The 27,480-nt window shown below is 48.6% G+C and overlaps 1 protein-coding gene across 3 annotated transcripts in view; it reads left to right on the top strand.

The window, feature by feature from the left end:
* Positions 1-27,480, top strand: part of ZFAT (zinc finger and AT-hook domain containing) — a 216,930-nt gene that overhangs the window by 29,925 nt on the left and 159,525 nt on the right. The window contains exons 2-3 of one of the 3 annotated variants that reach the window (XM_032415477.1): positions 2,803-2,979; positions 15,557-15,811. In XM_032415477.1, coding sequence (XP_032271368.1) covers positions 2,803-2,979; positions 15,557-15,811 — 432 coding nt within the window. Of the gene's footprint in view, positions 1-2,802; positions 2,980-15,556; positions 15,812-17,189; positions 17,306-27,480 lie in introns of those variants that run through there. The other 2 variants (XM_032415478.1, XM_032415479.1) reach the window with 2 other exon arrangements.

Raw genomic sequence — 27,480 nt, 5'->3', positions numbered from 1 at the left:
GTCCGTGTCCGTGTCCCCCTCTGTGGCGGGCCGCATGCTGGAGCTGGCCCTGTGCCGCGGGGCCTCCGGGGGGCCCGCCCGTGGCCACTGCTCACTACTCGGCTGGAATGAGCACGAAAGAAATTGATGGATGATGCTGGGATTATGCTCTCGGGGATGATTGTCATTTCAGACGCTGTTGGCCCACGGTGAGTATTTTAGCCTAACTTGAAGGAACTCCACTCAAGGTGTGTGGCCACACTCAGCTCATGTCAGAAGCAGGTGGCAAAGAGTCTGCTCTCTGCTTCCTGCCCACCGTGACTCGGGCAAGCTGCTCTCCTCTCTCAGGCTCAGTTTCCTTGCCTGTAGAAGGGGCTTTGCAAACCCTTTTTTGCCTAAATCGTAGGATCGTGGTAGGGTCAGCAGGAAAGGAAGCACGTTGAAAACAACATGGCCTCGTATAAAGAAAAGAAGTCTTACTGTAATCTCTTCTTGTTTGAATGGGAAGGCTTTTGGGTTCTTTAGGAATAAAGCATTTCTTGGAAAAAAATAAAATATCGATTGACAGTATTCATGAGAGATTTTCATTGATGAAGCAATGTTCTGCTTTGTTAAATTTCTGTTTCCTGTGTTGTTTGGGAGGGAAGAATTCTCTTAGGTCATTACTCCACCTGCTTGTTCATGGAGGAGCCCTTCCTTTGGATCCAGAGGGAGATCTGTTCCTGCAGCCTTGGTGCCTTGCAGGGTTCTGTCCTCACTGTGGCAATGTCAGGTTTCCCACTGCCTTCCTTTCTGGTCTCCTCTTCTGGTTGGGGAGTCTTGCTTCAAAGAGGAGGAGAAAAATGGGGTGGGGGAGAGCAGGGGAATGGAGATCAAGAAAGATTTTTGTTTTAAGCTGGGAAAAATAAGCATGTAGCAGTGGCAGAGAGGAAGAATTGGTGGTCTGGAGAAAGAAGCAGAAGTTTCTGGAACACTGTCACTGTGCGGGAGGGGTTGGGGTTCAGTGCCCACAGGCCACACGTATCCAGTGGCCTTCCAGGTGTGCTGTGGGTACGGTCCTCCCAGGTGCAGGCACTAGGGGTGAGTTGTCTTTGGAGGATTTTATTTTATTTATTTATTTATTTTAAAGATTTTATTTATCTGACAGAGAGAAAGACAGCGAGAGAGGGAACACAAGCAGGGGGAGAGGGAGAAGCAGGCTTCCCGCTGAGCAGGGAGCCCGATGCGGGGCTCGATCCCAGGACCCTGGGATCATAACCTGAGCCGAAGGCAGATGCTTAATGACTGAGCCACCCAGGCGCCCCTCTTTAGAGAATTTTAAAGCAGTAACAACATTTAAATGTTGGCCTGCTTTTTTGTTTTTTCATCTCCCTGAGCCACCGGTACTAAACAATGTCGGTGATAAAAATGTGGCCTGCCCTGGGGTGGCCCGCTCCCACAGATCCCCCCCCAGCACATGCACTTTCTGTGCCCTTGCTGGTGTCAACCCTCATACCAATACTGGGGCAAGGCTGGGTGGGTGGCGGGGGATGCAGGTGCGAGGGCAGGCGTGGTGGTGGAAGCTCGCGGAAGCTGTCTTCTGGCGGCGTCGTGTGGTATATATAGGTCAGCAGCCCAGCGTGAGGATGGGAGGTGGGAGTGGAGCGGTACGAAACATTGTTCACCGTCAATGGAGAGCAGATGGCCTAGAGATCATCTAGGATTGCCATATATCTGTCCAGCCTCCACAGAGAGCAGGTGGCCCGGAGACCTTGTATGATTGCCAGGCAGCGCCAGGAGTCCCCCTGAGGCCGATGAGGGTGAGGGGAAGCAGGCAGTGTGGGTGTAGATTTTCAGCTGTCCAGCGGCGTGGGTGAGGTGGGTGAGGGCACACGGTAGGTGGAGAGCTGGACAGAGTCAGGACCGTGGTTCACAGCGTTCCCACTGCTGAGTAGGCAGGTTCGCTGCTTCTCCTAGTGCATTCCAGCAACTGAGAGGTTATTACTATTCTCGAAGATCACCCCACTTTACAGCATTTAGGGACGGGGTTGGGAATGTAATCTGGGTCCGTCTGGCTTCAAAGCCACTGTCTTTTCCATCATACCGGTTCTTCTTTGCACTGTTAAAAAAAGATCTAGCTTTTAATTAGTTTGTTGATCCTAAATTTAATATTCCTCTATGTACCTACAATTATCTTAGACTCAGAAAGGAGCCTTTTCCCATTACGTCTTCCTGCCTAGTATAATGGGATGAAAATAATGGACTATTAGTAAATACTTGTGAATGGTAGTAATGCTTTCAAATAGGAATTAGGTGGCTTAAAAAAAATCAACAGATTCCCATTCTTCTTGTTTTTAGTCCCTGTGCCAGCCAGCAAAAGGTGTCTTGGCTCTTGAGAAATGCTGTTTTGATCAATTTTCCCTTGTACCTAATTTGAGAGAGCCTAGCTAGAGCACTTAATTGCTGTCATCGAGGTTCATTCATTTGAAGGTTGGATTTTGGTTTTGCAGTTTCCTCCTTGTTTATTTTACCTTGCCATGTCAATGCTGGAATCTGGGCTGTTGGGTAGATTTGGGTAATGGTTTGGGGTGGGGGTTTCCCAAAATAGACACTATCCAGAAGGACTGAGATTTTGAAGTTCTGAAGAAAGAATTTTCTGGCAGCTGGGGCCACCTGAAGTTAAAAGTGAGCTGCCTGGCCTGGAGGTGTCCACGAGAGGGACACAGTGTGTTGGAGACTGGCCATGGCTCAAAAGGGCAGCCTTCAGTATTTTTTTTGGTGATTGGAAGCAATTGTTGTTTTCGTTAAGATGAAATGACATCGTTTGCTTTTTTTTTCTTACAGAAAACACGGCCATCTTCATGTGCAAATGTTGTAACCTTTTCTCACCCAGCCAGTCGGAGCTGCTGTCCCACGTTTCTGAGAAGCACACAGAAGAAGGGGTTAATGTTGATGAAATCATCATTCCCCTCAGACCTCTGAGCACTCCTGAGCCCACCAACCCAAGCAAAAGCGGAGATGGTAAGGGGCCTGGGGTACCGGGTGAGGGGCCGTGGCCACGGGCGTGCCCATCGGTGGTAGTGGTGATTTGCTCGCAGGTACTTTGATGCTGGGTCTCTGTTTGGTGGGCACGGAAACCCAGAACATTCACATTTCCCACAGTTAATACTTGTCCAGTTGTAGGTCTGCGCAAATAAGAGTGTGTTTTTGAATTCACCGAACCTGGCCTCTGTGGGTGCTTCTCCAGCGCCTGGCTGTAGAAGGAGAAATGCACGAATGGAGGAAGGAAGGAGTGCATGAGACGAGGTGATAGCGTCCCACAGTGCAGAAAGCGGGAGCTTGTCAGATGAGTGTGGTTTAACCCGGCCCTAGGACCCGCGAGCTGCATTACCTGAAGCAAACGACGTGACTTCTCTGAGCCTCCCCGAGCTATCTGACAAATGAAGATAAATATGCCTGTCACAGGTGGGCGCTGGGGCTGAAGCCAGGGGATATACCTGCGGCGCCGGATGACGCCCGCACAGAAGACAGTAAAGGGAAGCTATTCTAACAGACGTGATTAATGTGTAAGAATATACAACCTGAGACACAGCATTTCTGAACCGAGCGTGTAAACCTGGAATAAGGCTTCCAGCGGCGAAGCTTTGATTCGCACGGAATCCTTCGGGTTTGCAGGCAGTGTGCGGAGTGAGGTCCATCTTGTGTGCGGTGTCCAGGCATCTCCCGCTGAATGGCATCTGATGCGGCAGGTGGCTGGCTTAGAGAAACCGTTGCGGCACTGTAATTAGGTCCCCATAGACAAAGAAAATATGAAGTAGAGGAGGCATGGCTGCAAACAGCAGTTAGAAAAGCCCCCAGAAAACTATTTTTGTATGATGAGGGACCACAGCCAGTCTCCTGTGCAGAAGGATAGTCTGTTCCATCACAGGATTCATTAGCCACACCGATAACCGCTTGCTCTTTCCTGGGAATATTCAGACTGGCATTTCTAACCAGGCTGGCTTATTGATCATCTGTCTTGACATCGTTAACAAGGAGAGACTCCAGACAAAAAATGTTTTGGTTAATGAGTCCCGCTGGCCATTCCCAGGGAGCTCAGAGAAATACACCTGACAGAGGATTAAGTTGTTGAGAAGTTCTGCTGGTTACTGTTGGTGGTGTGAGATGTAACCAAGAAAACCCAGCCCTTGAAACCAGTGGTGGCGAATGAGGAGAAGCAGGAGTATTCGTGTCTTCCTCCCTAGCAGCCCGGTGTGGTGGGTCCACGGCGTTTCAGCCCTGCCACGGGCCTCGTGAATGCATCTGTCTTCTCCCCTCTTCGAGAAAGCAAGTCTGAGGTGGGAAGTGACAGTAATTACATCTCAACCAGTAGTGCACATTTGAGTCTCTTTGCTTTGGGGAAAAGGAGGGAGAGGGAGGCCAACTGGGCATTAAGAATCGACCAGTTGCCTGATTAAAAACGGGCAAAAGACCTGAACAGACATTTTCCCAAAGAAGGCATACATATAACCAACAGGTGCATGACAAGATGCTCAATGTTACTAACCATCAGGGAAATGCAAGTCAAAACTGCAGTGAGCTCTCACCTCGCACCTGTTGGGAATGGCTGTGTCCTCAGGAAGACGAGATAATAAGTGTTGGCGAGGATGTAGAGAAAAGGGACCCTTGTGCCCTGTTGGCAGGAATGCAAACTGGTATGGCCACTGTTGAAAACAGGATGGAGGTTCCTCAGAAAAGTAGAGATAGAATTATCTTTGATAATCTATCAAATAATATCATGATCCAGCAATCTCATTTCTGGAAATATATCCAAAGGAAATGAAATCAATATCGTGGAGAGATATCCACACCCCCATGTTCTTTCCAGCTTTATTCACAATAGATAACCTAAGTTTCAGCAGATGAATGGATACAGAATGGATACAGAAAGTCTCTCTCTCCTTCTTTCTCTCTCTCTCTCTCTCTCTCTCTCACACACACACACACACACACACACACACACACACACACACAGAGGAATATTATTCAGCCATGCCAAAGGAGGAAATCCTGCCATTTGCAACATGGGAGAATCTGGAAGACATTATCCTAAGTGAAATAAGCTAGACACAGAAAGACAAATATTGTATGATCTCACATATATGTAGAATCTAAAATAGCTGAATTCATAGAACCACAGAGTAGAACGGTGGTTGCCAGGGAGTCGGGGGAATGGGGAGATGGTAGTCAAGAGGTACAGACTTTGAGCTGAATACGTTCTGGGGATCTAATGTACAGTATGGGGCTTCTAGTTAACAATACTGTATTACGTACTTGAAGTTGCTGACAGAGTAGATCGTAAATGTTCTCACCAAAAGAAAAAAATGGTTGCTATTGTTGACTGTGGTGAACATTTCACAGTGTACATGTATATTAAATCATCTTGTGTACCTTAAAAAAGCATATTGTATAAACTAAATATATAGAATTTTGGTTTGTCAGTCATGCCTTAGTAAAGCTGGAAAAAAAAAAGAATCTGCCTAATGCCAGGGCCCTCACAGTTCAGCCACCTCGCCCTCTGCCGCCCAGTCTGGGGGGTGGTGAGTAAGGCTCATCCGTCCAGACCTCCCTGGAGGACTCCCAATGACGTCCACATTCCCCACGGCTGAGTGGTTAAGATACATCGGCCTTCCAAAGAGTGTGGCTTAATGGACAGATGGAACCAGAGCTTTGGTCAGGAACGTTGAATGTTGCCTCTGGGGTTGAGCATCTATAAACTCAGAAGAGGGGATAATCTCTTTTGTAAAATTCATATGGCAGACAGAAGTCACATGGATTAATGGGTCGAGAACTTTGAGAAAGGTGGTTACAAAGTTTTAATTCTGTTTTTATTCAGCTTTGCTTATTAAGATTTTTCTTCCAACTAAAATGAAATGTGAATGAGATGAAATAATTTGAATTTTTCATTTCATTTATAAATAATGAGCAAATGATAAGAGAACAGATAGATCTCCTCCTGGAATCCTGTGCGTCAGTGGTTTCTGATACTTGTATGCTGACTTCTACCCTTGCCCTTGTTACCAATGTTAGTGAAAGGTAGGGCTGTCTGCTCAGGAGGCCATCGGGGCCCCCTCTTTTTTGAGACCCATCCTCCTCTTCGTCTCCCGGACAGCCAGCCCACCAGGCCCGTCTCCCTACTGAACCTGCCCTGCAGCCATGGTCCATCACTCAGTGGGGGTAACCGTGTGTTCTTTCTCCCCCTCATTGCATGAATACGTGATTTATGTGGATGGATTTTCATACCCTGAACCACTCTTACGTTCCTGGGATACATTCCACTTGGTCATATTGCATAATCCTTTTTCATGTGCTGCTGGAGCTGGTTTGCCTAGGACATTGATGAAGAAATTTGAGTTTGTATTCAGAGATCTTATGTAGGGTCATTTCTCTGATGTCTTTGGTTTTAGAATCAGGGTAATAATGGCCTCCCAGAATGAGTTGGGACGTGTCCCTTCCTCCTCTGTTTTTTGGAAGATCTTTGAAGTGTTGGTGTTATTTCTTCTTAAATGTTTGATAGAATTCACCGGTGAAGCCCTTTAGTTCTGGGCTTTGGGTGGGAAGTTTCTGGATTACCGATTCAGTTTCTTTGCTTGCAACAGGTATATGAATATTTTCTGTTGCTTCTTGAATTCCTTTCAGTGGTATGTGGAAATTTTCTATTTCATCAAAGTTCTCTGATTTGTTGGCATATAATTACTTGTTCATAGTATCCCTGAGAATTAAAAAAAAGTTTTTTTTGTAAGATGAGCAGTAATGTTCCATCTTTCATTCTTGATTTTAGCTATTTGAATCTTACCTCCTTTTTCTTGGTGAGTTTAGCTAAAAGTTTGTCAGTTTTTTTATTTTTATCTTTTGTTTTTCTGTTTAATTTTTACTTTTTGTCCTTCTGCTTGCTGTGCATTTGGTTTGCTTCTGTTTTCTCTGGTTTCTTGGGTTGGAAGAATAGGCTACTGATTGGAGATCTTTCTGTGTCTCACACAGGCATTTACAGCCTTGTGAACCTGCTCTCACTGAATCCCACAAATGTGTGTATGTCGTGTTTTCCTTTTGATCATCTCAGCATTATTTCCTAACTTCCCTGATGATATCCTTTTTGACCTATTCGTTATTTCGGAGCGTCATTTAATTTCCATGTATTTTTGAGTTTCACAAATTTCTTTCTGTTCTTTCTTTTTTAAAATTAAATTTTGATTGGCATACATGATTACATTAGTGTCAGGGTATATAAAATAGTGATTCGATATTCTTATACATTATGAGATGATCACCACGATGGCCCTAGTCACCATCTGTCACTGAAGTTATTACAATATTATTGATTATCTTTCCTATGCTGTACTTTTTTCTTTTTTTAAAGATTTTTAAAATTTATTCATTAGAGAGAGCAGGAGTGAGAGCAAGAGCAGGGGGAGGGGCAGAGGGAGAGGGAGAAGCAGACTCCCCACTGAGCAGGGAGCCCCATGTGGGGCTTCATCCCATCCTGGGATCACAACCCGAACTGAAGGCAGATACTTAACTGACTGAGCCACCCAGGTGCCCCTTCTATGCTGTACTTTTCATCCCCATGACTTAGTTATTTTATAACTGGCAGTTTATACCTCTTAATCCCCTTCATGTATTTCACCCATCCCCTATCCCTCTCCGTCTGGCAACCACCAGTTTGTCCTTTGTAACAATGAGTCTGTTTCTGTTCTGTTTTGTTTTGTTTTGTTTTAGATTCCATATGTAAGTGAAATCATACGGTATTTATCTTTCTCTTTCACACTTATTTTACTTAGCATAATACTCCCTAGGTTTATCTGTGCTGTCGCAAATGGCAAGATTTCATTATTTTTTATGGCTAAGAAATATTCCTCTGTGTGTGTGTGTGTGTGTGTGTGTGTACACATACAAAACACATCTTTTTTTCCCATTCATCTGTCGGTGGACACACAGGCTGCTTCCGTATCTTGGTTATTGTAATAATGTTGCAATGAACGAAGATGTGCGTATATCTTTTCAAATTAGTGTTTTCGTTTTCTTCAATACCTAGAAGAATTTCTGGATTGTAGGGTAGTTCTGTTTTTAATTGTTTTAATTGTTTGAGAAGCCTCCATACTGTTCTCCAGAGTGGCCGCACCAACTTGCATTCTTGCCAGCAGTGTAAGAGGGTTCCCCTTTCTCCGTGTCCTCGCCAACACTTGCTATTTCCTATCTTTTTAATAATAGCTATTCTGACAGGTATGAGGTGGTATCTCACTGTAGTTTTGGTTTGCATTTCGCTGATGATGAGCGACGTGGAGCATCTTTTCATGTGTCTGTTGGCCATCTGCATGTCTTCTTTGGAAAAATGTCTGTTCAGGTCCTCTGCCCATTTCTTAATTGGGTTTTTTTTTTTTTTAAAGAAGTTGTTTATTTCTAATTTCAGCCCACATACTTTGTATGTATGTATTTGAGCCCTCACACGTTTATTGAGACTCGATTTATGGCCTAACATGTGGTTTATTCTTGGAGAATGTTCCACGTGCAGTTGAGAAGAACTTATAGTCTGTTGGTGGTGCACATTCTCACAGATAAGTGTTAGGTTTTGCTGGTTTCTCGTGCTGTCCGTGTCTTCCGTTTCCTTGGTGGTGCCCAGGTTTTATGATTGAGGAATATGTGGCTCAGAGACTGGAGGCCTCACAGCCACCCGCTCACGGTCGCCTGGTTAGTAGGTGGGAGAGTGGGGTCTGGGCCCAGCTGCTCCGACAGCGTTGTCTGCTCTTGTACTGCTCTGGGTGTAATCAGATTCTTACTGCCAAGCTACTTTAAAAATTATTTTCCTTTATTAACTAATTTACTTTTGACTTAAATTTTTCTTGAACACATTTCCTCTGTGTGTGTGTGTGTGTGTGTGTGTGTGTGTACTGGAAGATTAGTTGCCTGTACAGTTTAATTTTTAAAAGTATTTAAGACTTTAATTAAACTCAAACTCTTAATACGAGAACATTTCTTCAAAAGTCTTTCATTAAGAACTCCCAAGTCCTCCTTTTTCTCTTTGTGCGAGTCCGTAAAATTTGAGGCTTTCAGAAGCTTAGTTTCTCTCTAATGATTTCTATTCAGGTTTAACCTTCACAATTCATTTTAAGTTGAGAGATACTTGAAATGGTTTAATTAAACCTTTAACTGGGTAGTAATTGATTTATTATTTTGGTCTCCTTTTATAACATGCAGGTTCCTAAATCCTTTGGTTTATTTTATGGCCTTTTAATCTTTTTTGCTCATATAGGAAGTGGTCTGCCTAAGAACCTTTCATTTTCTCCTCTCTTCCCCATCAGGTCTCTGGCTGCGGTCCAAGGAAAAATGTGTGTGTGTGGTTGTGTCTGAGAATGTGCGTGGGTGTGTGTTTGGGTGTGAGTGGTGTGTGAGGGTGCGTGCGCACATTCGTTCCTCCCGATGGCGGCTGGGACGGGGGCCTGCTGGAGCTGGAACTCACGGGGTCTTCCATCTTCTTTCCCTTTCAGACCTTCCATAGGAACTCTTTTCCTTTTATCTCTGCCTTCCCTCGCACCCCCCTTCTTCATTCAGTCACCACGCACCTCTGCCAGGTGCCGCGAGCACAGGGCGCATGGCGCGTTCTTCCTGCCGGGCGGCCGGTAGGCAGAGGCAGTGATGCAGGGCAGCGGGGAAGGCACTTCTCTGGGGTCAAGGATGGGGTGCTAAAGAGGAGGTCACAGAGTCTAGTCTGAGGGTGGAAATTGGTGTCTAAGTTTAAATCTCTGTGTTGTCTCTCCTGGAGAGCTACCACGACCAGGCCGTTCTGAGCGTACGCAGGCATTCTTGTACTCAGTGTTCCAGACACCACTGACACCCGGGTCTCTAATCTGCTCCGGTAGCAGCGTAGGGCTAGTTAAAGAGCACCCATCCCGGACTCAGGGAGACTCCTCTTCCAGGCCTGGAGCTGTCCTGTGATTTCCACGGCTGGGGCTGGTACACAGGGTGCTTTTGTGCGGGTTACAAAGAGGTGCCCCCATCCTGGGCTGGTGAGTTAGTAACAGGCTTTCTTTCTGGGTGAACGAGCAGAAGACATGGTCAGGGCGGACGCAGCCAGTGCCCAGTGCTCAGCCTGGCTCGTGGAGTGTGGCCCAGGTATCAGCCCCCACCTGCCCTCCGTGGCGCCTCGCGAAGGGCTCCGCCTACACCACACCTGTGGAGGCCCTGCTGGTGGCATCGGCAAATGGCTTTTGTCATCTGCAAAGGGACATAAGGTGCCAGCCTTTTTTTTTGGAAAGGTAATGAGATAAATACATGTTAATACGTGGTGCCTTAGTACGTGGTACGCGCACCATGCACTTCGTAGCCCCTCGCTTCTGTTTCATCCATCTGTTGTCTGGTTCAAGAGTCGATCACTGAGGCTTGTAGCTCCGTGACACTGTTGTCATTTTCCTGCAGAGTGTAGAGGAGAGGTCAGATTGTATTATTTCTGTGCTCTGAAATTAACTGAACAGACATAAATGTGAAGTTCACCCGCTCTGAGGCAGATGGTGGGTTCAAAGCCTAGCTCTGCCACTTAGTTTTTTGTGTCTTGGGGCCACTTGATTTATCTTCTCCAGCCTCAGCGTCTTCTTCCCTGCAGTGGGAGTAATCCTGATGCTTCCTGCCGAGTTTGGACGGGGAGGTGCCCGTGAAGCGCTTCGCAGGGCGCCTGCACCGTACGTGCTCGCTACTTCCTCGCTGTTGCTGCTGTTTGCGGGATGTTTCCACCTTGTTGCTGGTACCTCCACGGGGAGCAGGCGTGGGCGCCTCCCTGGTGCCCCGTGTTACAGGGCTAGCTGCCGTCTGTCCCGTGGAGGGGATCCTGCATTCCCCATAAACCTCAAAGGCCCGCTCTCCCTCGTTTCTGATGAATAATTCATTGTCTTCCCGTGGCTTCCTGGGCTCGTTGGAAGTAAATGTCAGGGAGATTGACTGTCAGGCCCAACAGTGTTAGAGTTTCGGGATTTGCCTAAATTCTCGAGTTGGCGTGACTGGATTGAGCTGCAGAGTGAGGATGCTGGCTTTATCCCTGGTCTCCAGCATCACGAAATGTGGATGCCCCTAAATCTGTGTTGGCTTTCTTGGTGTGTGAGAAACTTCAAAGTGAAGAAGTCAAGGGAGGAGTGCTGTAAGGAAAAGAGCAGGTGTGCAGTCAGGAATCACATGGTGTGGCGGCCGACCGGTTGGGAAGGTAATCGTTGCTTCAGGGAAATCGTCCAAGTCAGAGTTTTAATGAGGATGGCCATAATAATAAGCAGTTGCCATTTATTGATCACCTTCTAAGTACTATGCTCAGCATTTTAATGGATGGCTTTTATTTATAGGGACTATAAAACAGAGACAGTTCTGTGTTTATTTTTCATACGAGAGACGGCAGCTCACGGGGGGCGGATTTAACTCGGGACGTCTGGTCTCCTGGTCTTGCAGCTGGTGTTCTCTGCACTGCAGCACTGGCTCTTTCCACGTGTCCAGAGCCGACCTGAGGGCCACATGACCCAGCGGGAAGAGCCGGGCAGGGGAGAGGGAAACCCGGATCCTGGCTCTGTGAGCTCAGCAGTAGCTTCTGGAAAACATGCCAACCCCTTTGAACCTTCGAGTCCCTTATTTCTTTTCCTGTTGAGGAAATTACATTTGCAGCATCCATCTCTGAAGGTTCTTATGGGGGTAAAATGAGATAAGAACTGGGAAAGGGCCTTGCGCACTTTAGGGATGTACAAATGAAGGGCTTATGTTATTAGATTTTTAGTCATGTGGAGCTATTTTTTTCATGGTGCTCATGTTGTCTTTTGATTGAATTAAAAAACCTTTGGCTGATTCTTCATGTCCCTTGCCAGTTTTGGCCTTGGATCTGCAAGGACGATTCTCTGACTGTGAGGAAGTTGTCCCCAGACTATGGCGTCGGGGCAGGGCTCAAAGGTTGCATGGTGGCTCGCCTCTTTCTTCCTTTTGGAAACTGCGGACGCAGGAAATGGCTTCTTTTCCTGCCCTCAAACCACGTGTATTTACTTATTAAATGTCTCCTGCATCTCCAGCTCTGTTTGCCATCCTTGGGCTCTGGGAATTCACCCTCAGGGTGTGTAACAGGTGGGGAAAGAGGGCCTCGTGGAGGAGGACCTGAGGGTTTGAAGGGGGGCCTGGGGTCTGACTGGGGTGCAGGAGGTGGGCACAGATGGTGGGGAGCAGTACAGGTACATAAAAAGACTGGGATTATCTGTGCGAATTTAGGGAGGTCTGGAACATTGCTGAGCACTTGAGAGAGAGCACAGCTGTGCATGCGTGTGCATGTTGAGCCATGTGAGGAAGGACCTAGAAAGCTGGGTCTGAGTGTTGTGAACGATGGAATGTTCTAGAGCGAGGTAGTGAGACAAGAGGAGGACCGGAGCAGGAGGCTGTGGTCTGGGGGCCATGTGTAGGGATCTGGGTGGCAAAGAACGGAGAGGGGGTTTAGTGGGCAGATGTCTTTAGGACAAATCAGAGTTCCCGGACAGACGGAACCAGGGAATTCACGGAGGAGGAAGGGGAACGGAAGGCAAGCCCATTCCAGGGTTTTGATTGAGAGGTTACAAGATTTCCCTTGCCCAGTTCCAGAATCCTCAGCAGTTCTGTGAAATGTTTGTGTTTGTAGTTGACGGCAGCAACTCGTTTTCCGCGCTTTTAAATTATTCCAAGTTCATTTATGAATATTTCATTTTTCGCTAACTAATTGATCTTGAGCATCTGCATTATGGATGTAGCAAGATGTAAGATTAGTTTTGTCACCGTCGTGTTAGAGGATTTCCAAAGCTTTCGGGGCTGATTTTGTGTTTCTTCCTTGACAGCCAGATTGCGCACGGCTCGCCAGTTTAACGTACCTGCCCGCTGTGCAGGATACCAGGTTAGGTGCTGGGCATAACAGAGAGTCGGGACTAGGGCTCTGCCTGCAGGGTGTCTCCCGTCTGCGGGGAGAGAGACGCACTGCGGCAGAGTCTCGCACCCTCTGGCACATCTCTGAGGAGAGAACACTGGGTGTCCCACTGTGTGTGCTGAACCCCAGGTTCGGGGCACAGTTGCCCGCAAGGCTGCTGACCCCAGCCACAAGCTTGGGAGTCCCCGGGGCCACACTTACTCGAACCAGCTAGCTGCAAATTTGGGGGACCCCAACGACTCCCTCCAGTTTTGTAATTTGCTAGAATGATGCACAGAACTCAGAAAAGCACTATACTTATGATTACCATTTTATACAAAAAGTGGAGTGGTCAGAACCGGCCAGAGGGAGAGATGCATGGTTGAGTCAAGTCTGGGATTGGGAGGGTTCTAGATGTGGAGCTTTTGGTCCTCTTTCTCCCTCCGTGGAGTCCTGGATGCTCTTGCCTTCTTCCTGCTATATTATGTGACAGGACTCGAGTATTTCCAATCAGGGATGCTCACCCCAGCCTTCGGTGTCCAGCTCGATGACACACTGCCCACGGGGCTGGCCTTTAGTCCCTTGCTCCTCCCGTGGGTTCAGATGAACACCTCTGTTCTCTGGTTCCTCCAGAGGTCAGAACTGCTCTGACTTGTCGAAGAGCCCCGTCATAAATCACGTTGTTCGACTGTCGGTGGCCCCAGCCCCCACGCAAACAGGCATTCCAATCAGGCAGGACCTTCTGGGGCCCTAGAGGTCACCCCCGGTAGCTGAGGGCAGAGGCCAGACCACTCTGGGTAAGGTTCCTCCTTCACCACACCTGCATCCTTGGAGCCTTTCAGAGGAGGAAGGCTGATCTGCCCAGCAGGATGCAGAGGCCTTCTTGGAGGTTGGGCCCGGGCCACGGACTTCCATAACCTGTTTCTGCAGCTCAGCCGACGTGACGTGTGGCAGGTGTCTGAGGGCCTCACCACTGATTCTGCTCCTCTGCTCCTCATTGCTGCTTCGGTAATTTGCGCAAGTACATGCCGTTGTGCAGAGTAACGGGAGAGAAGTCTCAATGACTGTGAGGTCAGCCGTTTGTCCTTACTCTCTACATTCCTCTCCTTGCCATCCGCCCCAGCCTCCCATAGCTGTCGGCTGGGCCTTGGGTCTACACAGCTGTTGTTTTCTCCTGTAAAATCCGGTGCGGGCAGTGGGATCCAAGAGTCTCGTGCCCTTGTTCGTCTCATCTGGTCTCTTCTGCCTTCCTGTTGTTAAGTACTTTTCCCTCCCCTGTTCCCACACCCCATCTCCAGCACGCCCCTCGACAGAGCGGGAAGGCAGTCACTGCACTGTGCTGGCTGCCCTGGCCCAGGAGGGCTCTGGTTTGGCTCTCTCGGTCATTGTTGACCACCCCCCCTTGGCCCTGCACCTCTGCAGGAGCTCTGCCCCTGCAAGCCCCCCCACCTCTTCCCCCATTCTGGTACATGATCTCCCTGAGTTCTTGGGGACCCCCTGTCAAAGCTGGCTCCTTTGTCCAGACCCCACATTGTCATGCCACTCTTTCCCTTCAGACTCTGCTCCAGAACCTTCCTGCCTTCCTCTCTCCTCTGGTCTCCCTGTCTGATTTGGGAGCACAACGATCTACTGAAAGGGTCCTCATGGGAGTAGCAGTGGGCAGTGTGCATGATGCTTTCCTGTGCGGACCGGTAGCCTTAGAGAGAGCAGGGAGGAGCCCCGAACACATCATCATTCTGTACGTGACCATTTTCCCAGGATGGTGCTGGAACCCAAGACCCCTTCTTCTCCTCTGCTGCTCAGATTTGGAGGACTGCTGAAATGCGGTACCTCAGCAGACAGGCCGCTAACGGGGTTATCAGCCAGACGGTGCTGGCTTCCTGCTTGCAATGTCTTGGGGTACCTGTCAGGTCACGTCATCTGAGACCACGCCACTCCACCCTCACACACCCAACAGCACGATGCTCCCCGACCCTGCTCACCCATCTTAATTCCCACCTTCATTCTGGAGATGAATGCTTTAGAAATGAGTGCTAATTAAGAAGAAATACAAGTTGAAAAATGATTTGAAACTTGCTTTAGAGCAGCTCTGAGCACGCCGTTGAACTCACTAGGCCGCTAGGAAACTCGAAAAATACTGCTACTGTCTTTAGTCCTGTAATTGGTAGACTTAGATTGTAATTATTTTTTCTCTGTTTTATCAGAACAATTTGGCTGTAATAATTATGATGCCTTGAAATAATCTGAATAGTTGTGTAGCTCATTAAGAGCATGAAAAGCTAAGCAGCCTTTGCGAATCCTTTGTGAAGAAGTCCTTAAGTACTTTCTGAGAACGGGGTGTAAGTGGAGTCAGTGGTTCACTAGGGGTCTGATTTGTGAACCGGGGGGCTGCCGGTCACAGTTTAGAATCATCCCCACTTTATGAGAGAAGATGTGCAAGGGTTCTTATCAAACGGGTATTTTTAAATCAGAATATTAGGAAATCGGTAACATGGTAGCATGTAGATGCAGCAACACGAGCACTAAAGATACTGCTTGTAGCTGTTAATTTCCGCAACTGCTTCAGGCTTTCCGTTTTTCATAAAATGTGAAACTGAACACATTCGCACATTTGGAAGTTGGGCGCGTGCCCGGCACTGTCGCCGCGTGTAACTACCTTGTGCCCTCTTGTTTCCTTGGTAGAGTTTTCGGTCATGAAGAGGAAGAGAGGCAGGCCCAAGGGCTCCACGAAGAAGCCCAGCCCCGAGGAGGAGCTGCTGGTAGGAAGTGCCGTGGGTCCGAGTGAGGACAGCCCGCCGGCCCCCGAGGAGGGCAGCGGCCTGGCTCCCAGCAGCTTGGAATGCAGCAAGTGCTGTCGAAAGTTCTCCAACCCGCGCCAGCTGAGGAAGCACATCTGCATCATCGTGCTGAATTTGGACGAGGAGGAGGGAGAAGCAGGTATGATGCCTGAGGGCCGAGTGCGTCCGTTTCCTAGGAAGACACGTAAGTACCGACGGCAGGCTTTGCTGGGTCAGTTACTACGTGGAAAGAGAGCATTGTTACACAAGTCTCACCTCTCTGGAAAAGTTCCTCATTTTGACCGTAAGTCATCTCTGAATTGAGGGTGTCGTGTGATAGGTGGTGCCCACAGAGTGTGAGTCATGGGGGTGCCGCTGTGGGCCTCTGGGGTTTGCATAGAGGGTGAGACGTGAGCTTACGTTCTGGGGGGGACAGGAGGGTTGGACAGCACAGAATGTGAGCAGGGAATAAGCCCTCGGCAATGGGGAGTCAGGAGGGAACCTGGTGTCGCGGTTTGGGTGGCCCTGGGATTAGCAGAGGGAGGACGTCTCCGTGGGCGGACGGGGCTGTGTGAGCACAAGTGCGGACGTTAGGATGCTCAGCGCCCCCATGAGGGACCTTGATGAGCCAGCGGAGGCCGAGGGCTAGGTTGTGGCGGGCATTCTGGAAGCAAATGGAATATTGGTGCTTCTTCCACATATGATCCTGGCTAGGCTTCAGCTCTGCAGCCGCTTCTAAAAGAGGCTGAAGGGGGTGCACAGGTGAGCGGGGAGTGACGTCACCGTGGCAGAGCGCGTCTCCTGGGCGACCTTCTTGGGGGAATAAAGTAGCACCACTGTCCTGGAGAGGGGAGGGCCTCTGCTGTGGGCTTTGCTGTCGTCTGGTTCTTGTGCCACTTGTGAAGTGCTCAGACGGCCCGACAGTTGAAGTTCTTACTGTGCTTTGTGCTGGGCTCAGGACGTCACGTGGGAGACCGTTCTGGTTAAAACACAGGCTTTGGGATATGGCTTCCTGGGTTTGAATTGCAGCTGCTCCAGCCGTTACCAGCTTCCTTCTGCCTCCGTTTCCTCATCTGTAAAATGGGAATAAAACCCAGCACTATCTCATCTGGTTGCTTTGAGGATTAAATAAGGCAGGACTTATAAAGTGCTCAGAACGGCACCTGCGTATGAAAAGCACTCAACAAATCAATGTTAGCTGTCACTTTCCTCACAGCGGTATGGAAACAGTACTGTTGTCCTCCTTCCGGTTTTATAGATAAGGATAGTTAGACCCTGGGAAGTCAGGTCATTAGTCCAGGGTCCTTCAGTTAGCAAGGGGACCTAGCCTTTGAACCTCCATTCTCAAGTTCTTTACGATAAATACCTCCCAGCGGTGAAGCAAGACCATTGGTGTGCAAAATCCTCGCACAGATTGGGGGGGTAATTGAGCAACTCATCACCTGATACCTACCAGACGTCTAGGTTGGTGGCCACGGCTCGTTGCCAGCATCTGTGCAAACTGCAGAAAATATGAAATGTTGTTCTTTCCTTTGAAGAACTGCTCGCAAGGTGACTCCGTGAACCCTTTCTAGGCTGCATGGGCGAATGCGCATCGTGGACGAGCATTCAGACGAGAGAAGTCAGCGAGAAGGCAGCTGTCCCATGGCAGAGCGTGAGTCATTGCTGTGTGAGACATGTAGGTAGGGAGGGCCGTGGCCTCAGAGCCCGATGCCCTTTTGGCAAATTAAGATACTTTTAAAAGTGAGATGGTTGAGGGAAGAAGGACTAGGACATACCTCCCTGCCCCTAAAGTGCTAATTTCTGGTGGATGGAGTTGCCCCCCACGCCAGGCACACCCCCTACTCTCTTCTTCTCACGCAGATAGTTAATGGTGGTTGCATTTTGTTTGTTTATTAAGTTTTTTACTTTAATCCCAGTATAGTTAACAGTGTGATATTAGTTTCAGATGTGCAATACAGTGATTCAGCAAATCCATACCTCACCCGGTGCTCATCACAAGTGCCTTCCTTCATCCCCATCACCTAGTTCCCCTATCTCCCATCCACCTCCCCTCTGCACTGTGTTCTCTAGAGTTAAGGGTCTGCTTCTGTTTGTTTTTTCTCTTTTTTCCCCTTTGTTTTGTGTCTTAAGTTCCACATACGAGTGAAATCATATGGTGTTTGTCTTTCTCGGACTTACTTCACTTAGCATAATACTCTCTAGCTCCATCCATGTCATTGCAAATGGCAAGAGTTTGTTCTTTTTGATGGCTGAGTAATATTCCATTGTATACATAGACCACCCCTTCTTTATCCGGTCATCTGTCCATGGACGATTGGGTTGATTCCATAGTTTGGCTATTGTAAATAATGCTGCTGTAAACGTAGGGCTGCATGTATCCCTTTGAATTAGTGTTTTTGTATTTTTTGAGTAAATACCCAGCAGTGTGATTACCGGATCATAGGGTAGTTCTATTTTTTAACTTTTTGAGGAACCTCCGTGCTGTTTTCCAGGGCGGCTGCACCAGCTGCATTCCCTGTGGTGGTTGCATTTTAATCAGAGGCGCCAGCGGTAGCCTTCAGAGCCGCTCCGTGTGTACCTGCCTGAGTCCCGAGAGTCCGAATCTCCCTGCTCATTCAGTGCTGTCTTCTTGCGGATCTGTTTTGTTTTTGTGCCTTCACATGATTTATCCCATCAGACTCCCTGTGGGAGACTCCTGGGCTTTTTTACAATTACGGTTGGAAATCAGGGATCTCTTTTGCAAAACATTCCCGCTGCTTCTTCCTCCAGAGGTCAGACCTGGATCTAACTTGGATGCAGCCTGAGACATTCACTCAGATCTATGGATGTTCTGCACTGCCCTCGGGGTTTTCTTCCTGAAACAAAGTTTTTCAGTGTCTCCCCTTCAGGGTAAAGTACAAAGTCTGCTCCTGGGCATTCAAGACCCTCAACAAAAGGATCTTTCCGTTTAGCTCCATGGCATTATTTTTCTGTCTTATTGTTTGCAATTGATGAAATTTAAGTTATTTCCAGTCTTTTGCTGCTGTGAGTATTGCTTTAATAAATGCTTCTGTATGCATATATGTGTGTATGTGTGTGTGGGTGTGGGTGTGTATACATACCCACGTACATGTATATTTGTAGACTTCCACTGTTATTTTTGTAGAAGTAACTCCCAGAAGTATAACCCCTGGGTCAGAAAGTATATTACATAATGTCAAGTTTCCCCCACCCCGAGAGCTCAAGCCAATTCAGATTCCAAAAGTGTCTGAGAGTGCCTATTAGATATTGACATTTTTTTTCTTTTTAATACCTGAGATGATACAGAAAATACTAAGAAGAAAATAGCAATAATCCAGAATCTCACTGCCTAGGTGTATCGACTCACTGTATAAGAAAGAAGAAAGATCCTGCTCAGTTCTATGTACATGTATGTTTTTTAGAAATGGGGTCATGCATCATGTTCTGTGATCTTGTTTCACTCACTAATGTGGCCGATAAAGTTTTCATGTCAGTATTTTTTATTTAACAAGCTGTTCCATAGCACTTTCTGGGTATCACCATCTTACGGCTGTTAGCTCATTGAAGTCACAGCAGTAGTGACTGAGTGCTGTATGTAGCTGTGCAGCTCTAAGAAGTAGGCACTGGTGTTTTCCCACTTTACAGAAGAGGAAACTGAGGCACAGAGAGGTTCAGGAGCTTGCTGAGATCACACAGCCTGTAAGCAGTGGGGCTGGGTTCTGAACCTGCTGCAGTTCAGCAGCTGTGCTTTGTTTCCTGACCCCAAACAATCAGTAAATGTAGATTATTGTCATTTTTAAAGGCCACCTTGCATTTCACCATATGCACAGGGCGTGCATTTTCCTTCATCAGTTTCCAGTCGATTGACATTCACGATTGCTTTTAATTTTTCTCCCTGATTTAAAAAAAAAAACAAAACACAAACCACCTCTCAGGTGACTGGTCTTAAGCCTGCATTTTAATTTTATTATTATATTTACCCTCATGCTATTATATCTTAGGTAAATACCTAGTCATGTAATTGCTGGGCTGATACGAGCATATATTACATTTTGACACGCCCGCACGTTTCCAGGCTGCCCTGCAGACAGCATCTGTCGGTTATTCCCCGACACTGGCTCCTACCCGCCCTGGTCCTCTTCATCCTGCGCTGTCAGTCCTCAGCCCTGCCAGGCCCTTCTGCCAGCGATTTCTTTTCATTACTTGAATTGGCGTCTGTGTGGTCACGAGCAGACCCTCTGGTTACAGAGTTACCGGGGATCTGTGTTCTGTGTGTAATTTGGGGTGTCCGCCTGTGCCCTTTACTGCACCTTTGGGTCACCGTACAGAAAGTATTTCCCACAGTTCATCATTTGTCTTTTCATTTCATCTGTGGCCTTACTTTGTTTCCTTTTGCACTTCACTGAGTCTTAAGTATCTGTCTTGTCACTCCCGTCGAACGTTCCTTTTAGATTTCTTGCCCTTTTCGTCATAGCTGAGAACACTTAGCTGTGCCCCCAAATAATAAAATACATGCTTCTATCTATTCCTCTGTGATTTGTATGGTTCCATTTACTACCCGTGTCTTTGATCCATCCGGAAATCATGGTTTTGTGAGACTCATAAAGTAAGATAATTCTATCAGTAAACACGGGCGAAGGAGTTACCTTAATAAATGCAATTTGGGAGATAAGCTATTTCAAGTCCTAGGGTCCACAGAGAAAATAATAAGGGTCTGGTCCAAAGTCTAAGGAAAACCCTTTAAAAAGTAAAACTTCATATTTTGAAAATAATTACAGATTCACAGGAAGTCGCGAGGATTGTGTAGAGGAGTCTGGGGCCCTTAGCCCTGTTTCCCCCAAGGGGTGCATCGTTCGTAGCTGTGCAGCACGACATCAGAACCCGGCACGATGGTGACACGCGTGTGTGCAGCTCCGGGTCACTCTCGCGGGGGACACGTGCTCCTGCTGCAGAATCGCCCCCCCCACCCTCGGCAACCAGAGATCTGTTCTCCAGCTCTGTAATCGGGTCATTTCAAAAATCTTGTATCCATTGAATCGCGTGGTATGTGACCTTTTAAGATTGGCTCAGAAAACCCCCTTTTCAGACTCACTTTCATAGTTTTACAGTCAAGGAAGTTGAAGTCCAGAGGTGGTGATTGTCCAGAGTCTGGATAATCCAGAGTCTCACCCGAGGTAGGGTTGGGGTGTGTGCAGCCCCGCACCTGCCTCCTGCCCCATGGCCAGCCCCGCTGTGCCTTCAGACCAGTCTCATTTCCGCCTCATGGATGTAGATTTTATTCATTCCCGTGTACTTCTGTCAGCTTTTTTGCTAACCTTACAAGAAACGAAGGTCCCGCCCTGTGTGGTTCCGATGTTTATTTTCTACTCTGTAGCTTGTGAGGTGGTGTCTCCCGAAATGGCAGACGGGAGCAGCTCTTTCTAATAAGATTATCAGCTGCCTCCAGTAATAAGCTGTAGAGAAAATGGCCGCGTATCCCACTGATTTGAATGACCTTAAAAGGACTTTAACAGATAGCAAATGGAAAGGTAGAAACTCTGGGCGTTTTTCCCTTTCTGGGCCCTGTGGAAGCCTCTAAAATATGCAGAAATGACCTTATGCCCAATTGCCTTGTGGCCGCCGTCTCTGCAGTCGCTCCACACTTCCCAGTTTGCCAAGCACAACATTACAATTTGGAAAATTCTTGCATAATTGTTTTAATACATGGGCGGTAAAGAGTGGTTTTGTGACATTTCAAACAATTGACCTTGACTCTCTAGCTTGTTAAAACAATTAAAAGGAAACAACATAAGCCTTTCCCGACGCTGAACCCTGGCAAGTTAAAATAATACTTTTGATATGTGTTCAACATTTATTTATTTTGTGCTGCATTTGAATAGTAAAAGAAACCAGGAAAAGATTTTTTTGTGCCATTATGTGGAACAGCTGGTGTTTCTGAAAAAACCGTTTGCAGCCTATAGAAATCAATATGTCAACTTTATAAAAGTGACTTCTGAACCTTCCCAAGCTTGTTATTTCTGGGGTCAGTTTTGGCAAGGAGAGTTGCAAAAATTGGCTCTTATTCTTGTTGAATCTGTCCTAAAGAAGACAAGGCATTCTAAGATCTACCTAAGATGCACCTATAATGTTCATGGAGATTTTTTTTACAACAATATTTCAAGTGCCTTCTGTATTTGTGTTAGCAAAACAGCTGATTTGGTAAGAGCTACTATGATTGAAAACGGTTTGGGGTGAGCTGTGTTTGAAAATGTGCAGGTGTGAAGGAAAGGTAGTTATCAGTCTCTGAATAGACCACCTTTCTCCGTGGAGAGCTGTGTCATGAGGGAAGACTGCTTTTGCTGTCTGTAAACCTCAGTTTCACTGTTTACCAGACCAGTCAAATGCACGGAAGCCTGGAGGTCATGCAGCGCAGTGGTCCCCATGCATACTTGGCCTCCAGCCTGCTGGGGAGTGTAGTCACGTGTCCTGGCACGTTGGTGTCCCCTCCCTGAGACACCTCGTGCTCCTAACTCCCTCCTCCCTCTCCAGCTGCCCCTCCCCGCTTTGTGAGCTTCTGTTCTTCTGCTCATCACGTCGCTGTCCCTGAGTCTGTCAGTCAGTGTAGGCCAGGTCACGTCCTTAGAGCAAGCCTCTCCCACATGGCAGTGGCCCTAACACAACCGGGCTCACGTTCTCCCTTGGACTGCACACCCACTGCAGGTCCTCGGGGGCTGTGCTCACTCGGGGTCCCAGACAGAGCAGCCACCACCCTGACTGTGGCTGGTCAGTGTGCAGGAAGGGGGGACAGCCCTGGATGGTTTCCCATCAGCCTCGAAGTGACCCCGTCATTTCCGACCATGTATTTCACTGGCCAGAGCTGATGTCACGGCCCCACTGACTTCAGGGGGCTAGAAGGTGCAACCCTGCCGTGCGCCAGGGAGGGGGAGAACTGGAGATGTCTGCTGATGGCCACTGGTGACTGCTGCTGGCTCCTGTCCACTTCCTTGGAGCCACCCCCAGCTGTGCTCTGTGGCCTGCAGACGTCCTCCTTGGCCCGACCCTCTCCTGAGCTCGCGATCAGTTCGGGTGCTGCGTACCCATAGGCAGTGTAAGCTATGCGGCATGTTCGGTGCTGTGCTTAGTGTCTAGCTCCTTGTTAACGCCCCTTCCCCCCCATTCCAACTTGGTGACTGGCCCCACCATCCATATGTCCTATCCCTCACCTGTCATATTGGTCACTTACCATGGCCAGTTGACTTTTTCTCCATGCCAGCTCCCTTTCATATGGGTCAGACCCCGTCATCTCTTCTTGTGACAGCTCTGGTCTGCCCTTCTGCTCCGACCCACGCTCTCTCTATACCAGTGATTTGCAAACACGTCCCTGATACATACTCATTTAGTTACTAATAAGTTGCATTTTTAAAATTTTAAAACCATCTTAGAGTCCTTACTGTAGGCCTACCACTATTCTGTGTATCTAACAAATACTAATTTATTTCTTCTTCATAAAAAGCCCACGAGGTAGTTATTGGTTTTGTCCCCATTTTGCAGATTAGGAAACTGAGACAAGCATCCTGTCTACTGTTACACCATAGTAAGTGGTGGGCCTGCGATGGGAGCTCAGGCATTTTGGCTCAAATACACATTTGCTGTAAGAATATGTTGTTATAGACATTGTGAAACATACGTAAAATATAAAATTCACAAGACTGCTGTCGGAAAGGCAAAGAGGAATTCTCTTTCCTTCTCAGATAGCGGTGGGGTGTTTCAGGCCCTGGGTGCGTGAGCTCTGGCTCTCTCTGCCATTGGAACCATCTCTCCACAGAGTGCGGCTCGTCCCACCCCTCCCCCGGGAACAGGCCGGCATGCCTGCCCCTGTTCACAGTCGGAGCCCCTCCCGAACCTGCTAGGTCGTTTATGTATAAACCTGACAGCTGCCCCCCCTGCCCCGCACCCCGCCCCTGTTGCCCACTTGCGTCTCCGTGACAAATTTCCGCAGGCCCCAGGACTCTGTGCTCTTTCTCTCTTGTACGTTGTTCCCTTTGCCTGGGAACACCTGCTTCCTTCGGTCCTCTGAATAGCCACACTCATCCGCAGCCCCTGAGCCCTGGGGCCCTCTCATGTGCCAGCAGATTCCCACTCACTTGCAGCTCCTGGCCTCATTCCTTTTGCAGGCTGGTTTGGTGTGTGCGTCCTTGTTCTTGGCCTCTGCCTCCCAGCAGCCCAGGCTGCTCACCCCCCGCCACGCGTGTCTCCCAGTTAAGAGCGTCGGTCCATGTGTCTGTCTCCCCGTACGCTGGTAGCTCAGCAGGCAGGATCCCAGGGCCTGGTGCCCTGCACATGGCATGGAATCACTTGTATCTTTCCATTCTTTGCCAAAATCTAGAGCCAGACTCTGCTCCTTTATGGATTTGGCACAGAGTGTGTAAGGCACTTTGTGTGGGTATCTCATTTCTCTTCTCCGTTTCCAGTGTTTAGACCAGCGCCTGGCGACACACAAAGTGCAGTAAATGCACGAGTCCTCTAGAGCAGAAGCCAGGGCTGCACAGAGTCTGACGGGCAGCAAACTCAAGGTTAGTTTTTCTAACTTCCCCGTGCATTTCTCTGTGGTAGGGGGCAGATGACATGGCTGAGGTCCCTGTACATGTTGCTGTCTGGCCATCCACAGCCGCTCATGGTCATTTCTGGACTCTGTGTTCTTTACATTTTGGATTTCGTCCCCTTTTTCCCACCTGTATTAGATGGTTGATTATGAAAGTTACTTCTCACTTGCTGGTGCTTCTCAGTCATCAGAGATAGAAACCTGAGTCACCCTTAATTCCAACTTTGATCTCACCCCAGACTAAACGAACGGTCACCAAGCCCTGCTGGCTTTTGCCCCCTGAGCCCTTCTGGGGCGCCCGGTCTCCTCACTGACCTTCCTCCCTGCCCCAGGTCTAGCTTTCTCATCACTCCCAGGCACTTTTAGCCACAGCCCTGGGGGTGGTCGCTCCGCTTCTCAACTGGCCCCCGAGGCCCCCTCTTCACAGAGTGGTGTCAAATGCAAAGGTGACCTGTCGCTTTCCTATTGAGCATCCTCCTATGGCCTGCCTGCCCCTGCCCTGAGACTGGACTGCTATCTGGGCCACTGCTCTGCATGCTTGTGCCCACTTGTCTCCTGACTCCTTTGAGGCACGCAGCTTTCTCTTAGAGAGCCCCCTGCACGCCCTGAGCCAGCCAGCCAGCCCGCTCTCTCCAGGGCCAGCCCTTACCCATGGAGGCAGCTGGTAAACGTCTGCCCAGTGAAAATACCTGTGCATGACCTTCATTACTCCACTGGCTTCTGATACTTGAAGTTCAGATGGATGATAACAGGATATGTGATCAGAGTTCCTTAGGGAGGGAAGAAAGTGTGCGGCCTATAGCTGGGAGCCCATGGGGAGCTCTAGGGGGCCCCAGGGATGGGTACAAATCAGGCCGCTAAGTTTTACAGATGTCTGTTTATGTGCTCGCAGAATTTCCAGAGGCAAGCTCGTCCAGAACATCCATGGGTCTGAGGAATCCTAGACCCAGGTCAGCAGGACCATGGCGGTCACCGGCCCTGGCTGGATGCCACGGTGAGGCTAATGCGTCCTCTTAGTGCACGCCCAGCTGTGGGAGCTGCTGCCATGGTGCAGAGTGTCTCTTCTGATCCTCCTGCAGGATGCCAGGCTGGAGCTGCCATCTCACTACAGATGAAGCGAAAGAGGCTCTGCCACGGGAAGGAAGTTTTCCCAGGCCAGCTGGCCATTACCCGAATCCCTTAGACTTCTGAGCTCAAGCCCTGGCTGTCTTCTGGGATGCTGGGCCTCCTACTCGCCCCCCTGCCCAGAGTCCCCTGAATTAACCTGTTGGGGATGAAGTGTCCTGGTGTGAGACACAGAAGTCAGAAGTAGAGCTGGCCCTGTGCACCCCGATCTCTTGCTCCTGACTTGCTGTGTCTCTCGGGTAACCAGGGGTACTCAGAGCCTTTCTCTGTAGCAGCGGTGGGGTGTGGGGGGGTTTGGGGACTGACAAGATCCCACCTCAGCAGGACTGTATGGCAGGACTTCTGAATGAGGACTTCCTTGTTCAGCATCTTGGAGGGCAGCGAGGGCCATGCAGGCTGTCCGGGACTGCGTTGGGGAAGTCTGTTCTTCCAGTGCATCTTGCTGTGTGCAGTTCAGTGGGCTGCCTGCTGAGTCCTGGCGTGGGGGACCTTGATAGGGCGTGATGGAGGCCGTGGCACCGGGGGCTTCCACTCTAATGAATGCTTTTTCCCAAGACAGGGAGCTGCCATGCCTTGTGGCCCCCATTTGAAAAGGAGTACTCTCTCTCCCGTGAAAACTCCTGATTGCTAAGAAGTAATGGGATGGAATCATGGAACACTATATCTAAAACTAATGATGTAATGTATGGGGATTAACATAACAATTAAAAAAAAAAAAAAAAAGAAGTAATGGGATGGGTGGCCATGGCCCACGGCCCAAAGCTTTTATGCCTGGTGTTTGTGAGCTGCCAAGGAGGCCGGCTGAAGCCGAGGGCTGAGATCCCCACAGCAGGCGGATTCTCTTCTCTTTTTTCTTCCTGATTCCTGGGCTTGTGCTGTTTTGGGCGCCAAGCCAGACTTTGGGGATCAGAGTTGAGTACGATGAGTCTCTTCCCTTGAGCAGCTGAGTGTCTGAAAAGGGGAACAGGGAGGTGAATAGATAATGGACGATGGCAGAAGGGCCAAACCCGTGCAGAGGGGCAGGAGAGGACCACATTACATCCTGGAGGGCTTCCTGAGGAGGGGGCCTGAGCTCCATGTGTAAGGATGACGGCGTTTGTGTGTGTGGACAGGAGGTGAGAGGCATTTCCTTTCCGACGGTTGGGGCACAAGCCTGCAGGCGCAATCCTGTGGCGAGAACGGGTCACGTTAAAGACAAAGGCCTCGTGCCTGTCCTGTGCATCTTTCCATGGCTGTCTCTCCGTGGGCGCACTGCTGGAAGCAGGTGCTTGCCTGGCTTTCCTTCAGAGCAAGACAGCCGGGAATCTGTGGGAAAGCCTCAGGGGATGAGCAAAAGCAGGAGCGATGTGTATTCAGCAGGTCCGGTGGAGTGATCGTGGGCTAGTAAGTTCCAGAAACTGCTGTCTTAGCAGTGTGGAGTGAATTGGTGCCGGAGTCTCAGAATATAATCCCTTATCAGTCTGCTGTTCTGACAGCTGTTCTGAGCTTTTTATTAATGTGGCTGATAACACTTCACTCTCTGGGGTGTTGTGAGATTTAATTAGTTCTTGGGCAGTTTAGAATAGGTACTTGAGAATATTAGTGCAGTGTTAATTATAAATGAGTACATATGAGCTAATTTCTTCAAATGTATGATTGCATGTACACTTAACTCTTCACCTGCCCTTTGCCAAGTCAATCTGCCTGGTTTGAGTGTTGTTATCTGTAGGGGACTCTGTGAAGTCCTGTGGGGAACTCAAGGATACAAACGCAGACACGGATCCCACTGCTAAGCGTGTGGAGTTGGAAAATGGAACAGTGTCCCTCCCAAAGGAACCCCTCTGGGGCAGGGGGGGATGGTGAGCAAGGAACAAGGAGATCTTGTATCAGAGGGGCTTAGTTTTTCTTTGTAAGGTCAGAGAAGCTCAGCAGAGTTAAGGGGGTGTGTGTGTGGTGTGTGGTTAGGGGCTGAGAAAAATGGGTATCTTTTTGAACCTCTGCTGTGGGTCACTCATGATTCATGAGAAGCGCTGTCTGTGTACTGGGCACATGGTTGTTGTTGGCGATGCGATGGCAGGTAAACCAGTTCGTATAGCAAAGTTGCTCCGAGCTTCGTGGTCTGGGCAGAACATGATACTAGC

This window comes from Phoca vitulina, unplaced genomic scaffold, assembly GCF_004348235.1.
Source record: "Phoca vitulina isolate PV1807 unplaced genomic scaffold, GSC_HSeal_1.0 scaffold18, whole genome shotgun sequence".
Taxonomy (NCBI): Eukaryota; Metazoa; Chordata; class Mammalia; order Carnivora; family Phocidae; genus Phoca; species Phoca vitulina.
This window is presented reverse-complemented; position numbering and strand designations above follow the sequence as displayed.